The sequence below is a fragment of the Mandrillus leucophaeus genome, unplaced genomic scaffold (assembly GCF_000951045.1).
Source record: "Mandrillus leucophaeus isolate KB7577 unplaced genomic scaffold, Mleu.le_1.0 Scaffold964, whole genome shotgun sequence".
Taxonomy (NCBI): domain Eukaryota; kingdom Metazoa; phylum Chordata; class Mammalia; order Primates; family Cercopithecidae; genus Mandrillus; species Mandrillus leucophaeus.
In genome coordinates this window covers 1,486,794-1,502,731 of record NW_012110519.1, presented here as the reverse complement: position 1 = coordinate 1,502,731, position 15,938 = coordinate 1,486,794, and the positions used below count along the sequence as shown (strand labels likewise).

Here is a 15,938-nt window from a genome sequence, read left to right as displayed (position 1 = left end):
CCCCTTCCCTTCCCTTCCCTCCCCTTCCCTTCCCTCCCCTCCTCTCCCCTCCCCCCTAAAATTCCCTCATGCTTTCTTATAATCTCACTAAGTTCCACAGCTCTGTTTTCTGTTCCTTTAATTTTGCCTTTTCCTGAACTGGATTTTAAAGGATTGTAGGAGGCAGTGGTGGAAGAGGTAACTTTATATCTTGTTTTTTTACATAATGTGTCCTGAACCACACTTGGGAAAGTATATTCCATGGTACCTATAGACAGATATATGTGCTTTACCATGTATATGTGAAACTTTTCTAATTTAACTTTCCTGTTAAATTAGAACTCTGTAGCATAAATTAATACTGTTGAGTATACTTAGGGATTTGCATAGATTTGAAATTGTGCGTATGTTCCCTGGGGCCATGGTGTTAATTGGTTTATTAGTCAGGTGGAGTGGAGAGCCTGAGGTCAGGACAGTTGTCCTTGAACATGGAAATGAAGAGTGGATAATCACCATGTGTTATTGTTTGGGCTGATTTTATCTTTAATGGGTGATTCAGAGTCCTGATTAATATTTAGAGCAGTGACTGCTGGCCTCCTACCTGCTCATTATCTTCAGAACTTTAAATAAAATACTTCATTTCTACCCAAGACGGTAGTTATGGGAAGCCTTTTGCTGCTTCTTGTCGCACAAAGACAACTCTTGACCTCTCAATCCTTACTTTAAACAAGAAAAAATTCTGTACATGTGGGGACTCTTAAACTCATTTTCATGGCTGGAGATTCACATTTAGGGATCTAGGAAAAGCACATCTAGGCAGAGTAGATGAGGAGATGCTTTAAGAACCATGACAAGGACAGGAAGGAAATCAATTTTGCGTTAGGTTTGTATTTTTAGAGAAAACGAATCCTGGGGAACTTTTCACACTCATTACTATTGACATTAATACCATTGCCCTGTCCCTTTCACAGTTACTAAAATCACTCTTGCCCACCCTCCTGCCTTGCCCACAACCCCTTCCCGTGAAGGAGTGACTTGGGAGAAATAATGGTTTCCAACAAATGTTTTATTTTGGAAACGTTTCAAGCACAAAGAAGAGTTGAAAGGATAGTCTAAGGAACACTCATCTGTATCATACATCTGTACAATCCATGGTTGCTTTTTGCTCTACTTATCTCTTCTACCCTCTCAGCTCTGTTTATGTATGTGTCTGTCTGTGTACATATACACACAAACACATTTTCCCCCATGCCATTTAAAAGTAAAGGAGCATCACAACATAAACCCCTTAACACTTCCCCATACACCATTTTCTTAAAGGACATTCTCTAACATAACTGCAGTGCTATCATTACACACAAATTTAACAGCAATCCAGTAATACCATCTGATATGCAGTCCACACTGAAATTTCCCTAGTGCCCCAGAATTATTCCTTATAGCCACTGTTTTCTTCCAGCATCTAGTCAAGGTTTTTGTCTGTCATGTCTCTGTACCTTCATTTAGTTTTGAACAGTCTCCCAGCATTTTTTTTTTTCCTTTAATGACACTGACTTTTTAAGTGGGGGACAGAGTCTCACTGTGTCACCCAGGCTGGAGTGCAGTGGCGCGATCTCAGCTCACTGCAACCTCTGCCTCCCGAGTTCAAGCGACTCTCCACCTCAGCCTCACAAGTAGCTGTGATTACAGGCAGGCACCACCACACCCAGCTAATTTTTGTATTTTTAGTAGAGAAGGGGTTTCACCATGTTGGCCAGGCTGGTATTGAACTCCTGACCTCAGGCGATCCACCTGCCTTAGCCTCCCAAAGTACTGGGGTTACAGGTATGAGCCACCACGCCAGGCTGATGTTGACATTTTTTAAGAGTTCAGGCCAGTTTTCTTGAAGAATATCGCATACTCTGGGCTTTTCTGATGGTTCCCTTGTGATTCAATTAATGTTAACATTTTTTTGCCAAAAGACGATAAGATGATGCTCTGTACCTACCACTGTATCACAATCTGGAGGGACAAAATAACATTTTGTTCCTATTGGTATCACTAAGAAGATTAAGGTGGTGTCTGCCAGATACTTTCCTTGTAAAATATCCTTTTCCCTTTGTAATTAGAAAGTAATTTTTGGATATTTCGACATATTATAATATCCATTCCTTAACCTTTCACTCTATGGTTTTAGCATTTATTGATGATCTGTGTCTAATTCAGTTATTATATTGGTGGTTGCATAATAGTGGTTTCCTAATTCTACCATTCTTTCTGCATGTGTTAGACCATTTTCTTATGTAAAGAAGAGCTTCTACCTCTCCCCCGTGTATTCATGAATATCACTGTGGACATCCAAGGTGGTTCTGAGTGTACAAAGAATGATATCTCTCTTTACTGAACTGCCATTGGATACTATTTTTGTCTTGGAATCGTTTAAAATGGCAGTGTATAGAATGGAAAGTCCTTTCTCCAGAGAGCAACATAAACATATATCTAATAAATATATTTCCATATTAGCCAACTGTTTTATGGGAACAACACATTGACATAATTAAAACGTGTAACACGAAAACTGTGCTGATTTGAGAAGCTCATAGAGTTTTGTTTCTTTTTTTCTTTTTTGCCACTTCAATATATATGGACCTGCACCTGTCAGTCCAGGTAGCTCATATGTGCTGTAGCATCTAATGGTATGAGGGACGTGTAATGCTGAAAAGAAGGGGGAAAGGAGGTGTTCAGATGAGATATAAGTATGCATTTATCAGTGTTGTGGGGTATTCACTTGCACCTTCCATTGGCTCTCGCAGCCATGTTATTGGCATATAATTCAGTTGAAGATTTAGTACCTGGACATTTTCCTAAGTGGGTCTTGCTTACTTAGCTATCAGACTCAAGTACTTTCAAACAAATTAAAGATTCGAAAGATTTTGGGGATCACCCTGCTTTTTCCCATAGGAAATCACTTTTGTTCTGTCTTTTTAAGACTATTTTAAGCATATATATTTCAGTATTAAAATCATAGATAATCTTAAGCTGTTTCCTTAACCTCTTTGGGCCTTTTCTTATCTGTAACATAAAGTTAAAACAGGTTATCTCAAAAGTTACTTATCCCCAAGTTTCTTTGATTCTATGCTAAATGTTATAAAGGCAGAAAGGGAAATGGAAATGGATTATTGTACTTATTTCAAAGCTTGGCCATGATCAGCAAAGTCTTACCTGATCTTCTGGGTAACAACTCTTGTAACAGAGCTATAAGATATAGAAAACAGTGTTGTAGTACATAGAGTGTGGCATGTCACATGAGACCAACTGTTCTCTGAATAGAAACACACACTAAGAGCAAGACGTGAAAAACCATTGCATAGAACCTCATATAAATGATCCCTTGTGTCCCTACACTATAGTTTCCTCAGTAACTCAAAGGTAAAACGCAAGTATCTTGTGTCTAAGAGGATCAAAATGTCACCTTCCTTCTGTTTTATTTGTTACTTGCGGGTTTTGTATAGTTTTATAGAGATTTTTTTTATCACTCATTTGATTTTCATAAAAATTGGGATTGTTTGGAAGAAGAGTCATTAATATTCTTTACAACTTGTTCTTGTTCCTCCTTTTATGTTCTTTGCTGGTGCAGACTTCTCTCTTATGTAAAATATTCCACTGATGCCCTTGGTAGATTTCGAGGTTGTTAAAGAAATTGTAATAACAGATCAGGGAACAGTCAGGGACTGCCTGTCCTATACTGTCTGACCCTGACTAACCATTTTCCTTGTAGTTATAAATCTTTGTGTACAGACTGTAATTCAAAAAACAGTTTTTATCAATTTAAATTCAGCAAATCTTTCCAAATGCTAAGGCTTTTTATAACAAGGGACAGAAAAGTTGAGTTGCCAGCTATTGATGCCATTACCTATTAACAATGCCAATGACATTGAAATGATTTTTTGGATTTATGAAGGGAACATTTTACTAATGAAAATAGCAAATGAAAATGGCCACTGTATTAGTCCATTTTCATGCTGCTGATAAAGACATACCTGAGACTGGGCAATTTACAAAAGACAGAGGGTTACTGGACTTACAGTTCCACATGGCTGGGGAGGTCTCACAATCATGGCAGAAGGCAAGGAGGAGCAAGTCACAACTTACGTGGATGGCAGCAGGCAAAAAAAGAGCTTGTGCAGAGAAACTCTCGTTTTTAAAACCATCAGATAGCGTGAGACTCATTCACTATCACGAGAACAGCGCAGGAAAGACCAACCCCCATAAGTCAATCACCTCCCACCCGGCTCCTCCCATGACATGTGGGAATCGTGGGAGTCATAATTCAAGATGAGATTTGGGTGGGGACACAGCCAAACCATATGAGCCACAAAGGAGAGATTACCCTTTTTAAAAATCTGTGGTTTGCCCACAATGTTTTCCATAAATAAAAATGTTTAGAAATTCTATTTATGGATATGTAGGTATTTAATATTTGTATATTTAGTTCTTATTTTTTCTCTAAATGGTTATGACCTCTACTAAGTAAAATCAAAACACACACACACATGTATACACACACATACAGACCTGCTTTACCTTGCTTGGGATCATTATTTCCCATGATGAAATAAATAAATTTCTGCAACTGTTTATCCTGGAATACACTGCATAGAGTTGTCAGTTTGAGAAGCAACTTGATTTCAAATCTGAGTCTAGAATTTTAGCATGTTTCCTTGTGACTTCTAGTTTGGGGCTTTTAATTTCCTTTTTGTTCTCTCTACCCTCAGTTTATGAAACAGTGTGGCATTTTGGCAGTTGAATAGGCCCATCATAGCCTCCCAATTTCTGTGTTGTAGAGGATAGTTGCCGGCTTATTAAATGCCCTGCAGGACTCTCAGGGAAGTCTGTGTTTAGTGAATAGTGATGAGTCAATGTTGATTTCTTAGTTTTGACAAATGAACCATATGGTTATGTAAGATGTTAACATTGGGGCAGGGTTTCTCAACCTTGGTGCTACTGATGCTTTGGCCTGAATCATTCTAGTTTTTTGTTGTGGGAAGCTGCTCTGTGTACTGCTGTTTAGCAGAATCCTGGCCTCTATCTACTAAATGCTAGTAGCACCACCTCAACGCACCCCCTCACCCCCCGCCAGTTGTGACAACCAAAAATGTCTCCCTGTCTCCCGTAAAAGATAGCAGGATGAAATCACTTTTTGTCAGTCCCAAACTAACTAGAACCAGGAGAGAATGAAAGGAGGAGGGTTCATGGTTACATGCCTGAGATAAAGACTGTCTCAAGGACTTTCTAAAGTCGCCCCACAAGAAATTCCTTTGTTAGGACTGCAGCAGTGCACATAAGATGCTCTCAAAAGAACATCTGCCCAGTAATGGCATCTCCACTAATAAACTGACACCGGTTCTGGCGTTGAGCATCTGAAACCAATGAACTATGTTTCCAAGCAGCTTATGTAAACTTCTGCTTTTAGCAATAAAAGTTTCCCTCTGTCGTCTCCTCTTCAAATGCATCTTGGGTTGTAATCCTCATTTCTAAATCAGAAATAAATTCAACCTATTTGGAGATGTTTTTCTCTGATGTTTTTGGTTGACACTCCAAACATTGTTATATTTCCTCTGGGGTATGGCATCATTTCCGGTTGAGAACCACTGACCTAGAGAAAAGCTATCTGCCTGTGCAGTTCCTTTCAAGGGTCCCAAGTGTGAATTTTGTGTATACCTATATTTTAAGCCAGATCATTCTACACGTACCTTCTCAGTCCAGATGAAGTCTGTTAGCCTTTTATGTGTGATACCATCACAGAGAAACCAACACAAGGACATTTACTTTAATCTATAAAGTAAATTTTGGACAGTTTGAGAAAGTAACTTATTTTGTCTTCTACTCTTTACAAAATCTTTATAAGTTTATGTTTTTGCTCTTCAGGATGACTAGGCAGGTTTTTAAAATTCTGACTTCATACAGATTTTATAATCTTCCTTTTATTTCTTGTGATCACATTGCAGCCGAATTCCCACCCACTGTTCAATTCAGCAGATTTTAACAGAGTCTAGAAGTATAGTTCCTGTCTTTAATAAATCTGCAATTTAGGAAAGAAATTAATGAGGTCTCGTTATGTATTGTTTCCAGGATGGTAGTTTCTTGTTGTCTGAGAATTACTGGGCACAGTCTCTTGCCTAATGTTTACTTCTCTATATAGAGTTGACCCTTGAAAACTACAGGTTTGAACTGTGTGGGTCCACTTATGTGTGGGTCCACTTATAACTGGATTGTTTTCGACCAAATGCGTATCAAAAATACAGTATTCAAGAGATGCGAAACCTGCGGATATGGGTTCAGCTGGGCCTACTGTGGGACTTCAGTATGCATGGATTTTGCTGTATCTCAAGAGTCCCGTGGGAGTGGGGCTGCGGGGGGCCAGGAAGCAACCCCTAGCATATACTGAGGGACAACTGTACTAATTACTGTAGTTTATTAACTATTCACATGGTTTTCACAAACCTCACAATTGAAATGTCAATTGCCTTCTCTTAAAAATACAACGTATATGTTTATGGTAGCTGGGATGCAGGGCTTGCTGAGAAATACTTAATTGCATTTCTTCTGTAGCCATGAATTAGTGTTATTACCTTGAGAGAAAAATGAGTATTCAGGTGGACCTCCTGGCAGCCAGTTAGCCCTTCAGTGTCTAAGGATTTATGGAAAGCACAACATCAAAGAAATCCAAAAGTTACTCGGAACCCTGGCAACTCTCCTATCTCCACACTTGCCATGTAATGCCCTTTGAACTTACTATATTGATAGTTAGATCCCTTTGCTAGAAATTCCAGATATTGAGAATTCTTTAACTGTCTTTATACTTTGTTATATTTGTATAAAGGTGACATTTATATGAAGCCACCCTCCAATGTGTTGTAACAGAGCGATAGTAATGACAACTGATTCCTTCCCCTAGCCTTTATGTTATGGATAGTTGCTGACAGGTGAAGACCAACAGAAAAAGAGGAGAAACCCAACATAATTCCAAACTGTGACTGTCACAATGGAAGGAGCTGTGATAGCTTTGTTTTTTGTGTGTGCATGACATAGAAGGGGAAAATGCAGTTACTGCCAAAACAACAGCAAAAGCAAAACAAAACAAAGCCAACAAACAAAACAAAACCCAGGGCTAAATGACCTTTCCAAGAGATTTTGCTAGGATGGCTTGAAACTGGTGTTTAGGGATGAGGACAGGGTCACCCTTGATACTGAGAGGGAAATATATCTGAGACTTTTATGTATCTCAACAAATAATGGTACTTACAAAGATTATCTCAGTCCAATGAATGCCATCATACTTATCTTTTGACCTTAATAACTTCCTGCTATTCCAGTCTATCCCTATATATTTTTTTCTAGAATGATCGAAATGTAATTTTAGCTGGGTTTAATTCTAGTTCTGTTAGGTCTTTACAGAAGCTTGCCTGGTTTTTAATTCTTTCCTTCTTTATCGCCAGACAAAAGGAGAGGCAATATACCACTAGGATATAGAATAGTTTGTCATAAAAATGAAAGATTGAAACAAAGTGAGAATGTGAATCCCCATACCTTGTCTTCAGTGCTGTCAGTTGGCATAGGTGAGCAGTTTTAAAAGAGCCAAAATAATGGATCTTGCATCTTAGGGGCTAGACAGAAATTTCAGAATGTTCAACATTTAAGCAGAGAAGAATCTGTAGTATTCTGAAAGAGTAGAACATTCTACAGCCTCCCTTGGTAATTCACACTAATGCTTTAACAACTTTCAGCATCAGGAAATTCTTCCGTATGAGCTACAGCCTAAATTCTTCATGCTGCTTACGTCTGTTTCTTCTTGTTCTGTCCTCAGTGGAGAGATTGAACAGCTGGTCACAGGCCCCTATGCGAGAGCCATTCACGTAATTGAAAACTGTTATTAAATTGCCCCTTCAGCAGTCACTCTTTCTTGCGTGTTTTCTCTCCCTCTCTCTCTCTCTCTCTCTCTCTCTCTCTCTCTCTCTCTCTCATTCTCAGAATCTGGGACGATTCCAGAGCTGATTAACATGTTTCTTTACTGATGACCTTCTCAGCTTTTAATATGTTCACGTGTACTAAGAATTTTAAGAGGCAGATATAATGTGCAGTATTTCTTTAATTAATTTGACCTTCTCATGAAGCATTTTGCTGGACGATTGATCTGCTGGACATACAGGGAAACACTGACTCAGAGATTTTAGTTGAGTAGGAACCCTATGTGAGCCTACAGTACAGAACAAAAGAAAGTAATCCAGTTACACTGTCCGGAGAAATAGAGGTACATTCTCAGCAATTATATTTGAAGAATAGTTTTCTAAATGACAATGGCAAACTAAGCCATGTCATATGAAGAAGAAATAAAAAGAATAGGAATGAAGAGGCATAGACAGACAAGACAGCTCTGGTAAAATATTTAAAGAGCTGTTCAAAGACAAGAACTTCTGGGTTGCTGGTCAGATGGATAATAAAAATGACAATAACAATAGCAAACATGATTCTTGCTATGTCTCAGACACAGTTCCAATTGCCTTTCATTTGTTGACTCACGTAATTGTAAAATAACTCTATGAGGTAGGCACTATTAATATTTCCACTTTGTAGCAGAGACAAATTAAGACAGAGAGATAAAGTTATTTTCCTAAGGTCACACAGCCAGTGAGTGGTGAAGCTGAGATCTGAACTCCAGTGGTTTCACTCTGGAACTTCTACTCCTATATGCTGTGCTGATGGATTTCAGCTCAATGTGATGAAGCACTTTTGACAGGGTTATCTGGACATAGGTGTTCAAGATCACCTTCTAAGGATGTTTCCTAGCTCCCTCACATGGGTGGTGTAGTGGCTGTAAGCACACACTGGCATGGGTAAGAGTTTGGATTCAATGAATGCTGAGTTTGGACTCAAATGAAACTTGAAAGTCTTACAGCTCTGTGGTGCCATGCCAAAAGGATGAATTGACTTGCATGATCTTTTTCATCTTTAGATTCCATAATTCTTTATAAACGTTCTTTTCCCCACAAAGTACCTCTGCAATGGAACTCTACACAGAGAAAAGTGCTCAGCAACAACTTTTTAAAATTTAACTTTTAAGTTCAGGGGTACATGTCTAGGTTTCTTATGAGGTAAACTTGTGTCATAGGGGTTTGTTGTACAGATTATTTTGTCACCCAAGCCAAGTACCCATTAGTTATTTTCCTGATGCTCTCCCTCCTCCCACCCTCCATCCTCTGATAAGCCACAGTGTGTGTTTTTCCCCTCTATCTGCCCATGTGTTCTCATCATTTAATTCCCACTTATAAGGGAAAACATATAATACTTGGTTTTCTGTTCCTGCATTAGTTTGCTAAGGATAATGGCCTCCAGCGCCATCCATGTTCCTGCAAAGAACATGTTCTCATTCTTTTTCTGGCTCCATAGTATTCCAGGGTGTACAGGTACCACATTTTCTTTATCCAGTCTACCACTGGTGGGCATTTAGGTTGATTCTAGGTCTTTGGTAAACAGTAGCATTTGATCAGAAGTTTGAACTGATATGATTTTGCAGCTAGGAAATCCAAAGTTAAACAGTTTATTATAGTGTTGCTAAATTTAGAATTAGGGGTAATGACTGGAGTACTGTTGAGGTGATCGGTGTTATAAGCCAAATGACCTGTCAGTCTAAACCCTCTTGCCTTTCTATCTGAAATGTGGATATGTCCTTTATCAGCAAACCACATTACAAGAGAAGCAACTTGGGTTTGCAGCTTAAATACCCATTACTTGTGTGATACTAAGTATCCCCATGTCATATATTCAGCTGAAATTGGCTGTGGAATAAGTAATGCTTCTTGGTTCTTGGCAAAAGCAAATGAAAATCATCTCTGGAGAAAGCACTTTTATTCTAGGCTCAAACTTTTATTTATCTCTAGAAAATATTTGTAAGGTCAATTTAGTACGTAGTAAAAAACATTTAGCACACAAGAAATCAAGGTGGAAAAAGAAAGAAATCAAGGTGAATGAGAACCAGAAGAAACAGCAAACCGTAGAAGCAGACCTACAATAACATCATATTCCAGAATTATTAGATTATTTTTTTAAATTATGTTTATACAGTTAGAAAAAAAACAACATTGAAAAATATCTGCAGAGAACCACAAACTTGAGAAGTTACCTTAAAAATGACCAAGTAGTATTTCTAGATATCAAAAGTACAGTAATCAAAATTTAAACCTTTATGGATTTACAGCAGACTGGCAAGAGAAATGGATACCCAGACAGTAAGGCAGAAGGAATTAGAAAGAATGAAGCAAATAAGGATGTTTTAAAAAGATGTGGGGCAGACGGGGGAAACTAGGGAAGGCCTGTTCAGAGAAATATAGATTGAAGAAGTCTAACATTTATCTAACAGAGTTCTGAAAGTAGAATAGAGAGGGAATGGAGAAGAGGCACTATTTGTTGAGAGAATGAGAAGATTCCAGAGCTGATTAGACTCTAAATCACATGTTTAAGGAGTCCAGTGAATCCTAAGCAGTCTAAATCAAATCCTAGAAACACAGCACAAGATAGGAAAAGGATAGATTATCTTTAAAGGAGCAACAATCATCTTTACTATTGACTTCTCAACAGCAACAGAGATACATGAAAGTGGGGTAATATTTCAGTATTCAAAAACAAAATAAAAACAAGACCCAAAAACCTTTCCATCAAAAACTTTATACTTGGGCCAGGCATGGTGGCTCATGCCTATTATCCCAGCACTTTGGGAGGCCAAGGCAGGCAGATCATTTTAAGTCAGGAGTTCGAGACCTGCCTGGTCAACATGGTGAAACCCCATCTCTACTAAAAATACAAAAAGTAGCCGGGTGTGGTGATGTGCGCCCATAGTCCCAGCTACTTGGGAGGCTGAGGCATGAGAATCGCTTGAACCTAGGAGGCAGAGATTGCAGTGAGTCAAGATCGTGCCACTGCACTCCAGCCTGGACAATAGAGCTAGACTCATTCTCAAAAAAAATATATATTTAATGAAGATAACTATCAGGAATATGGATTTAAAAAAAAAAGTATTTTCAGACAATCAAAGCTTGAGAAATGCACCACCAACAGCTAAAGGAAATTCTAAGGGACATATTTCAGGCAGAACTAATCCCAGATGGAAGATTGGAGATGAAAGAAAGCAATGAAGAGCAAAAAAGTAGTCAATATATAGGTCAATCTATCTAACAATATAAAAAATTAAAACAATCCTATAGGGTTGGAAAAAATAAGGTATAATTAAAATTCATGAATATAGTATCATATAAATCAAATGATGGTATTTTGAGATTGTTGAGATCATTGTCCTCTCTGGGATGAATGGTATTTCTTACATTTAGACTTTGAAAGAGAGAGAGAAATAGGCAGACAGAATCATCAGGGCATCATGAAAACAGCACTAAGCCAGGAGGTTTGGATTCTATTATCAACTCTGCTGCTAATTGTATGGCCTTTGAAAAGCGACTTTTCTGATCTACAAAATCAGTTTGTCTATTAGATGAGGCTTGGGAACCAGATGAATTTTAAAGCCCCTCATTATGATTCTATGAGAAATAGATTATCTAGAAAAAAATCAATTGTCCCCCTCCTTTGAAATTTTATCAGTAACTCCTGCATTTCACTTCTGGCTAACTTTTATGTATCAGTTCAAAAATTAGAATTAAACATAGTCTCGCTCAGGTGTGTAGTTTGCTTTACCTTTCTCATTTGTTGGTTTTATTTTCTTTTGTTGTCATCTAGTAGCCACAAAGAGTAATGGCAGTTTACCAAAGCCTTAGGAGTAGGTAGCGCTTTGGATATTAGGGAGCATTTGCAGAAACAAGCTGTGAAAAGCCAGCCTAGCTTTGCAACCATTGTTCTTCCTTTCTTTTTTGTTTAACTTATTAATTGAACTGATATACAACTCCTTTGCCATCTTGCCTTCTTTTCTTTCATCCTTTTGTCCTCCTTCTCTCTCCCTCCTGTCTTTGCAGGCTAATAATAAGCCAGAGATTGAAGCGGCCCTCTTCCTAGACTGGATGAGACTGGAACCCCAGTCCATGGTGTGGCTGCCCGTCCTGCACAGAGTGGCTGCTGCAGAAACTGCCAAGCATCAGGCCAAATGTAACATCTGCAAGGAGTGTCCAATCATTGGATTCAGGTATTAGGAACAACAACAAAAAAAAAAGTCATTTTTTTCTCATCATTTTTCACCTTTTTATGACTTGATCTTTTATCTCCTGTGCCAGTTGCTGTTAGTTCGTCCCTCTCCAAAGTGGGAGAGAAGGTGATTGGACTGGAACATCGATCATTCCTGTCACCCTCCTGATGGCTAGGTTATTTTGGTGGATCTCACTTATTAGGCTGGTGTCCCTTTCCACCTTCACTCTTCAGCTCTTCAGAACCACATTTTTGGTTGAGCAGGACAAAGCGCGTGTCTTCACGGAGGTATTACAGATGAACTGTACCTCCTCCTTCCTGAAACCAAAACATTTTTACCATCTTTCCTTTTTCATGGTCTTTTCTGTTTATAGAAACTTCCCAAGCATCAGTTATAAAACTGAGAGATGATTCTATTCTGGGAGGAACCATAATAGTAGCTCAGTCTCTCATTCACTTTGCACCATTTTTTTTTTCTCCCTTAAGTAACAAGAATTGTTTTCAGCATCTGAGAACTTACTTCTTTATCTGTGAATCTGATTACATTCTTTGTATATTATCCCAATGAACTTCTAAAGGAATAAAAAGTATGCAAGTAAATGGAAGATTCACAAAGCAGCTAAAAAACAACCAGTCCTTATATATTTATAAGTGAAAGACATAGGAAACATAGCAGGTTATTCTGATATTCTTAAAATATCATGGAAAACAAGGCTAACTAAATCTTTAGCCCTGTTGACCTGTTTGGGGAGACCGGATTTTTTTTTAATGAATTAATCTCACTTAACAGTAATCCTAAATCCTAATTCTGAAACTGTGATGTCCTTAAATGTGTGAATCAACATGAAGGTTTCCATAGTGATGAATAAGCCACAAAGTTGTAAACTAGCTATATGGTCTATGCCTGTGCAGAATCCACTTAGCAGCTAAGTAAACACTCTTTTCCAGTTATGTGTGAACTGGTTTTGTTACTTTATTTTCTAATAACTACCTTGTACTATTGCATGCTTTTTATTCATAGTGCTTTTTAACTTTTGGTGTTTATCCTTGCATAGTCATGCTGTTTACAAAGAGGTTTTACAAAAACTTTTAGAGGTTTCTGAAGCCTAGATAGACAACAGTGAGTAGGCAGTGCTTGCAAGATACCTTCTTTCCTTCCCGGTTTCGTGGCAGGTAAAAATGATGCCATGGGGTGGGGAGTGGGGAAGGGAAGCCACAAGTGACTGCTTTAGATTTCTAAGCTATCTTTTCTCTGCTTCCTTAGCTAGTGGGCTTTTGTATACGGGGGAAATTTTTATAAACTAAAGAGTAATGCTTTGGAGGATCTGAAAGAGCACTTTCGCCTGCAATTCTTTTGCCCTTAGCAAATTACATTATTTTAGGACTCAGCACTTCTCATTCCTCCTTTCCCCTCTTGAAAGATGGTTGGGATCTAAAAAAGATAGCTTTCCTTCCCACTTCCCCATATGTGACATAAGAAATATGTTTATGTGAATTGGCTAAGGTTCTTATCTGAGAAAGCAAAAGGCAAGAGAGTATGAAACAAAGAATATCACATTCTGATAATGGAGGAAATGTACCAACTGGTATTTACAAATTATAAATTCTTCCATCTAATCCAATTGTCATTTTCTCTTGGGGCTTCGGTTGTCATTTGTAGGTAATGTGGTGAGAGATTTCTGAAGAGATAGAGATAAAAGAGGTCATTCGAGTAACTGTTTGAAGATGAATCATATCAGTCAATTAGAAAACATTATTAAAGTGAGACTTGTTTTAATTGCAAGTTCTTGTTCACATTTTTTCTTTTGTCTTATGAAATTGCTTTATCTTGACAATTTTTTTGAAAATAATTGCTTCAGAAAACTTTTGTCCCCATGATGGGTAAGGGGCATGCACGGCATCAGTCTGTCTCTCCTGGAAGTTCTTTTAAATTTGAGTATTTGGTTTTCAAAAGACTGGAAATTTGCCAATACCTTCCTACTTAATCTCAAAGAATTCCTAGTGGAGTTTAAATAAGAGCTGAGTTTTTCTTCCCTCCTTCCATATGTTTATAGGATAATCTTTCTGCCAAAATGTTTTGATACTGTAGGAGAGGCACCGGAGAAATCTGGAGGTAGGAAGTTAATCACTTACCTTGTGGGACTAATGAACATTGCATTCTGTTTCTCAAATTAGAACGTGGTAGAAGGTTTATTAAAGAGTGTTCTTTGGGAATTTGATTCAAAGAAATACATATGTGTTTGTTTTTGCTCTTTATCAGGTACAGGAGTCTAAAGCACTTTAATTATGACATCTGCCAAAGCTGCTTTTTTTCTGGTCGAGTTGCAAAAGGCCATAAAATGCACTATCCCATGGTGGAATATTGTACTCCGGTAAGTTAGACACCTGCCTGACTTGAGAGTTAGTTCACCTGGGATACATTTCAGTTTGGTACAGTACTGCAGATCATGTGTAATGCTGTGATTTGTCCCTTCCCCAGATGTTCCCCAGCTAAAGTGGCTCTCAACTGTAGGCTTCAGAATTTACCCTATCCCTGGTGCCTAGGGAAGTGCCTGGCACATATGGAACATGAGTTGGATGAATAAATAGGGTTTTCACTCTGTGTGCATGAATGTATCGAAGATGTTTTCACATTTATTTTGCACAGCCTTAGAGGCTGTATGGGGCGATCTTACGGCCATGAGGCATGTTGAATATGGGGTATGGTTCTAGGTTCCCCCAAATTCATAACCTACCACTTTTAATCAATGTTGCTTGTTCATTATCTGTCCTACATACTAACAACATTTTCAAAATCCATTTTATATGCTGACACTTACTAAATGGTAGGCATTTACCTTTTAAACAACCCTGTGTAAAATAAGTACTATAATTTTTATCCCCTCTATCCAGATGAGGACTCTGAGGTCCTGAGGTTAAATAATTTGCTCAAGGTTCTATAAGTAAGAGTTGAAGCCATCTCCTAAGACGTTGTTTTAGGAAAATGTTAAGTGGCCAATAGAACTGTGAAAAATCACTGGTGCAATGGCAAGGGCGTAGACTTGGTGGCCAGACAGACCTGAGTACAAATCTCCATAAGAATTAAAGACAGGCTTCTCTCAGGTTTGTTTTCTCTAAAATAAACCTGTCCCTGTTTACTGTAGAGCCACCCTTCGTGTTTCTCCTCTCTTTCTTTAATTCTTACATTCTCCTCTTTTCTAAACTTTACATGCTTGCTATTCAAGATATGGTCTGTTGACCAACAATCACATGTCTGTTGGCATTACCTGGGTCTTTATTAGAAATGCAAAACTGCAGGCCCCAACTCCTGATGCTCTAAATCAAAAACCGCATTTTAGCGAGATCTGCAGCTGGTTCCCATACACATCAAAGTATGAGAAACTCTGCTTTAGAGCATCTCTCTCTTCCATCATCAGAGTGATCCTCCCAGATATTTGCCTTTCTCACCTTTATTCCTCTTATAGAGATGGTCAGTGATTGAGAATGTACCATGCCGTGAATAGACCAGAATTTAGTGGGCGAAGCATGCTATCATTATGTACTAAGTAGTTTTTAAAATACCATAAAGTGTGGTAAAATTTAACATCACCTGTTTGACCTTAAGACCTATAAACTACCACTTATTAAGTAGCCTAGTAAGCTTGTATGCTTCATTTATTTATCATAACAATGTGTTGAGGTGTTATTGCTCCCATTTTACTGATGATCAGAGCCTCTGAGAAGTAAATAACTCACCCAAGTTAGCACATGCCAGGCCTGGTTTCGGAGCCCCATTTCTCTGATTCCAAAGCCTTTGCTCA

At 38.3% G+C, this 15,938-nt stretch overlaps 1 protein-coding gene across 4 annotated transcripts in view; it reads left to right on the top strand.

Annotated features, from left to right (window-relative positions):
- DMD (dystrophin) overlaps window positions 1-15,938 on the top strand; it is a 147,349-nt gene that overhangs the window by 71,112 nt on the left and 60,299 nt on the right. For all 4 annotated transcript variants that reach the window (XM_011970700.1, XM_011970701.1, XM_011970699.1 and 1 more), the window contains exons 7-8: window positions 11,973-12,139; window positions 14,399-14,510. In XM_011970700.1, the coding sequence (XP_011826090.1) occupies window positions 11,973-12,139; window positions 14,399-14,510 (279 nt within the window). The remainder of the gene's footprint in view (window positions 1-11,972; window positions 12,140-14,398; window positions 14,511-15,938) is intronic.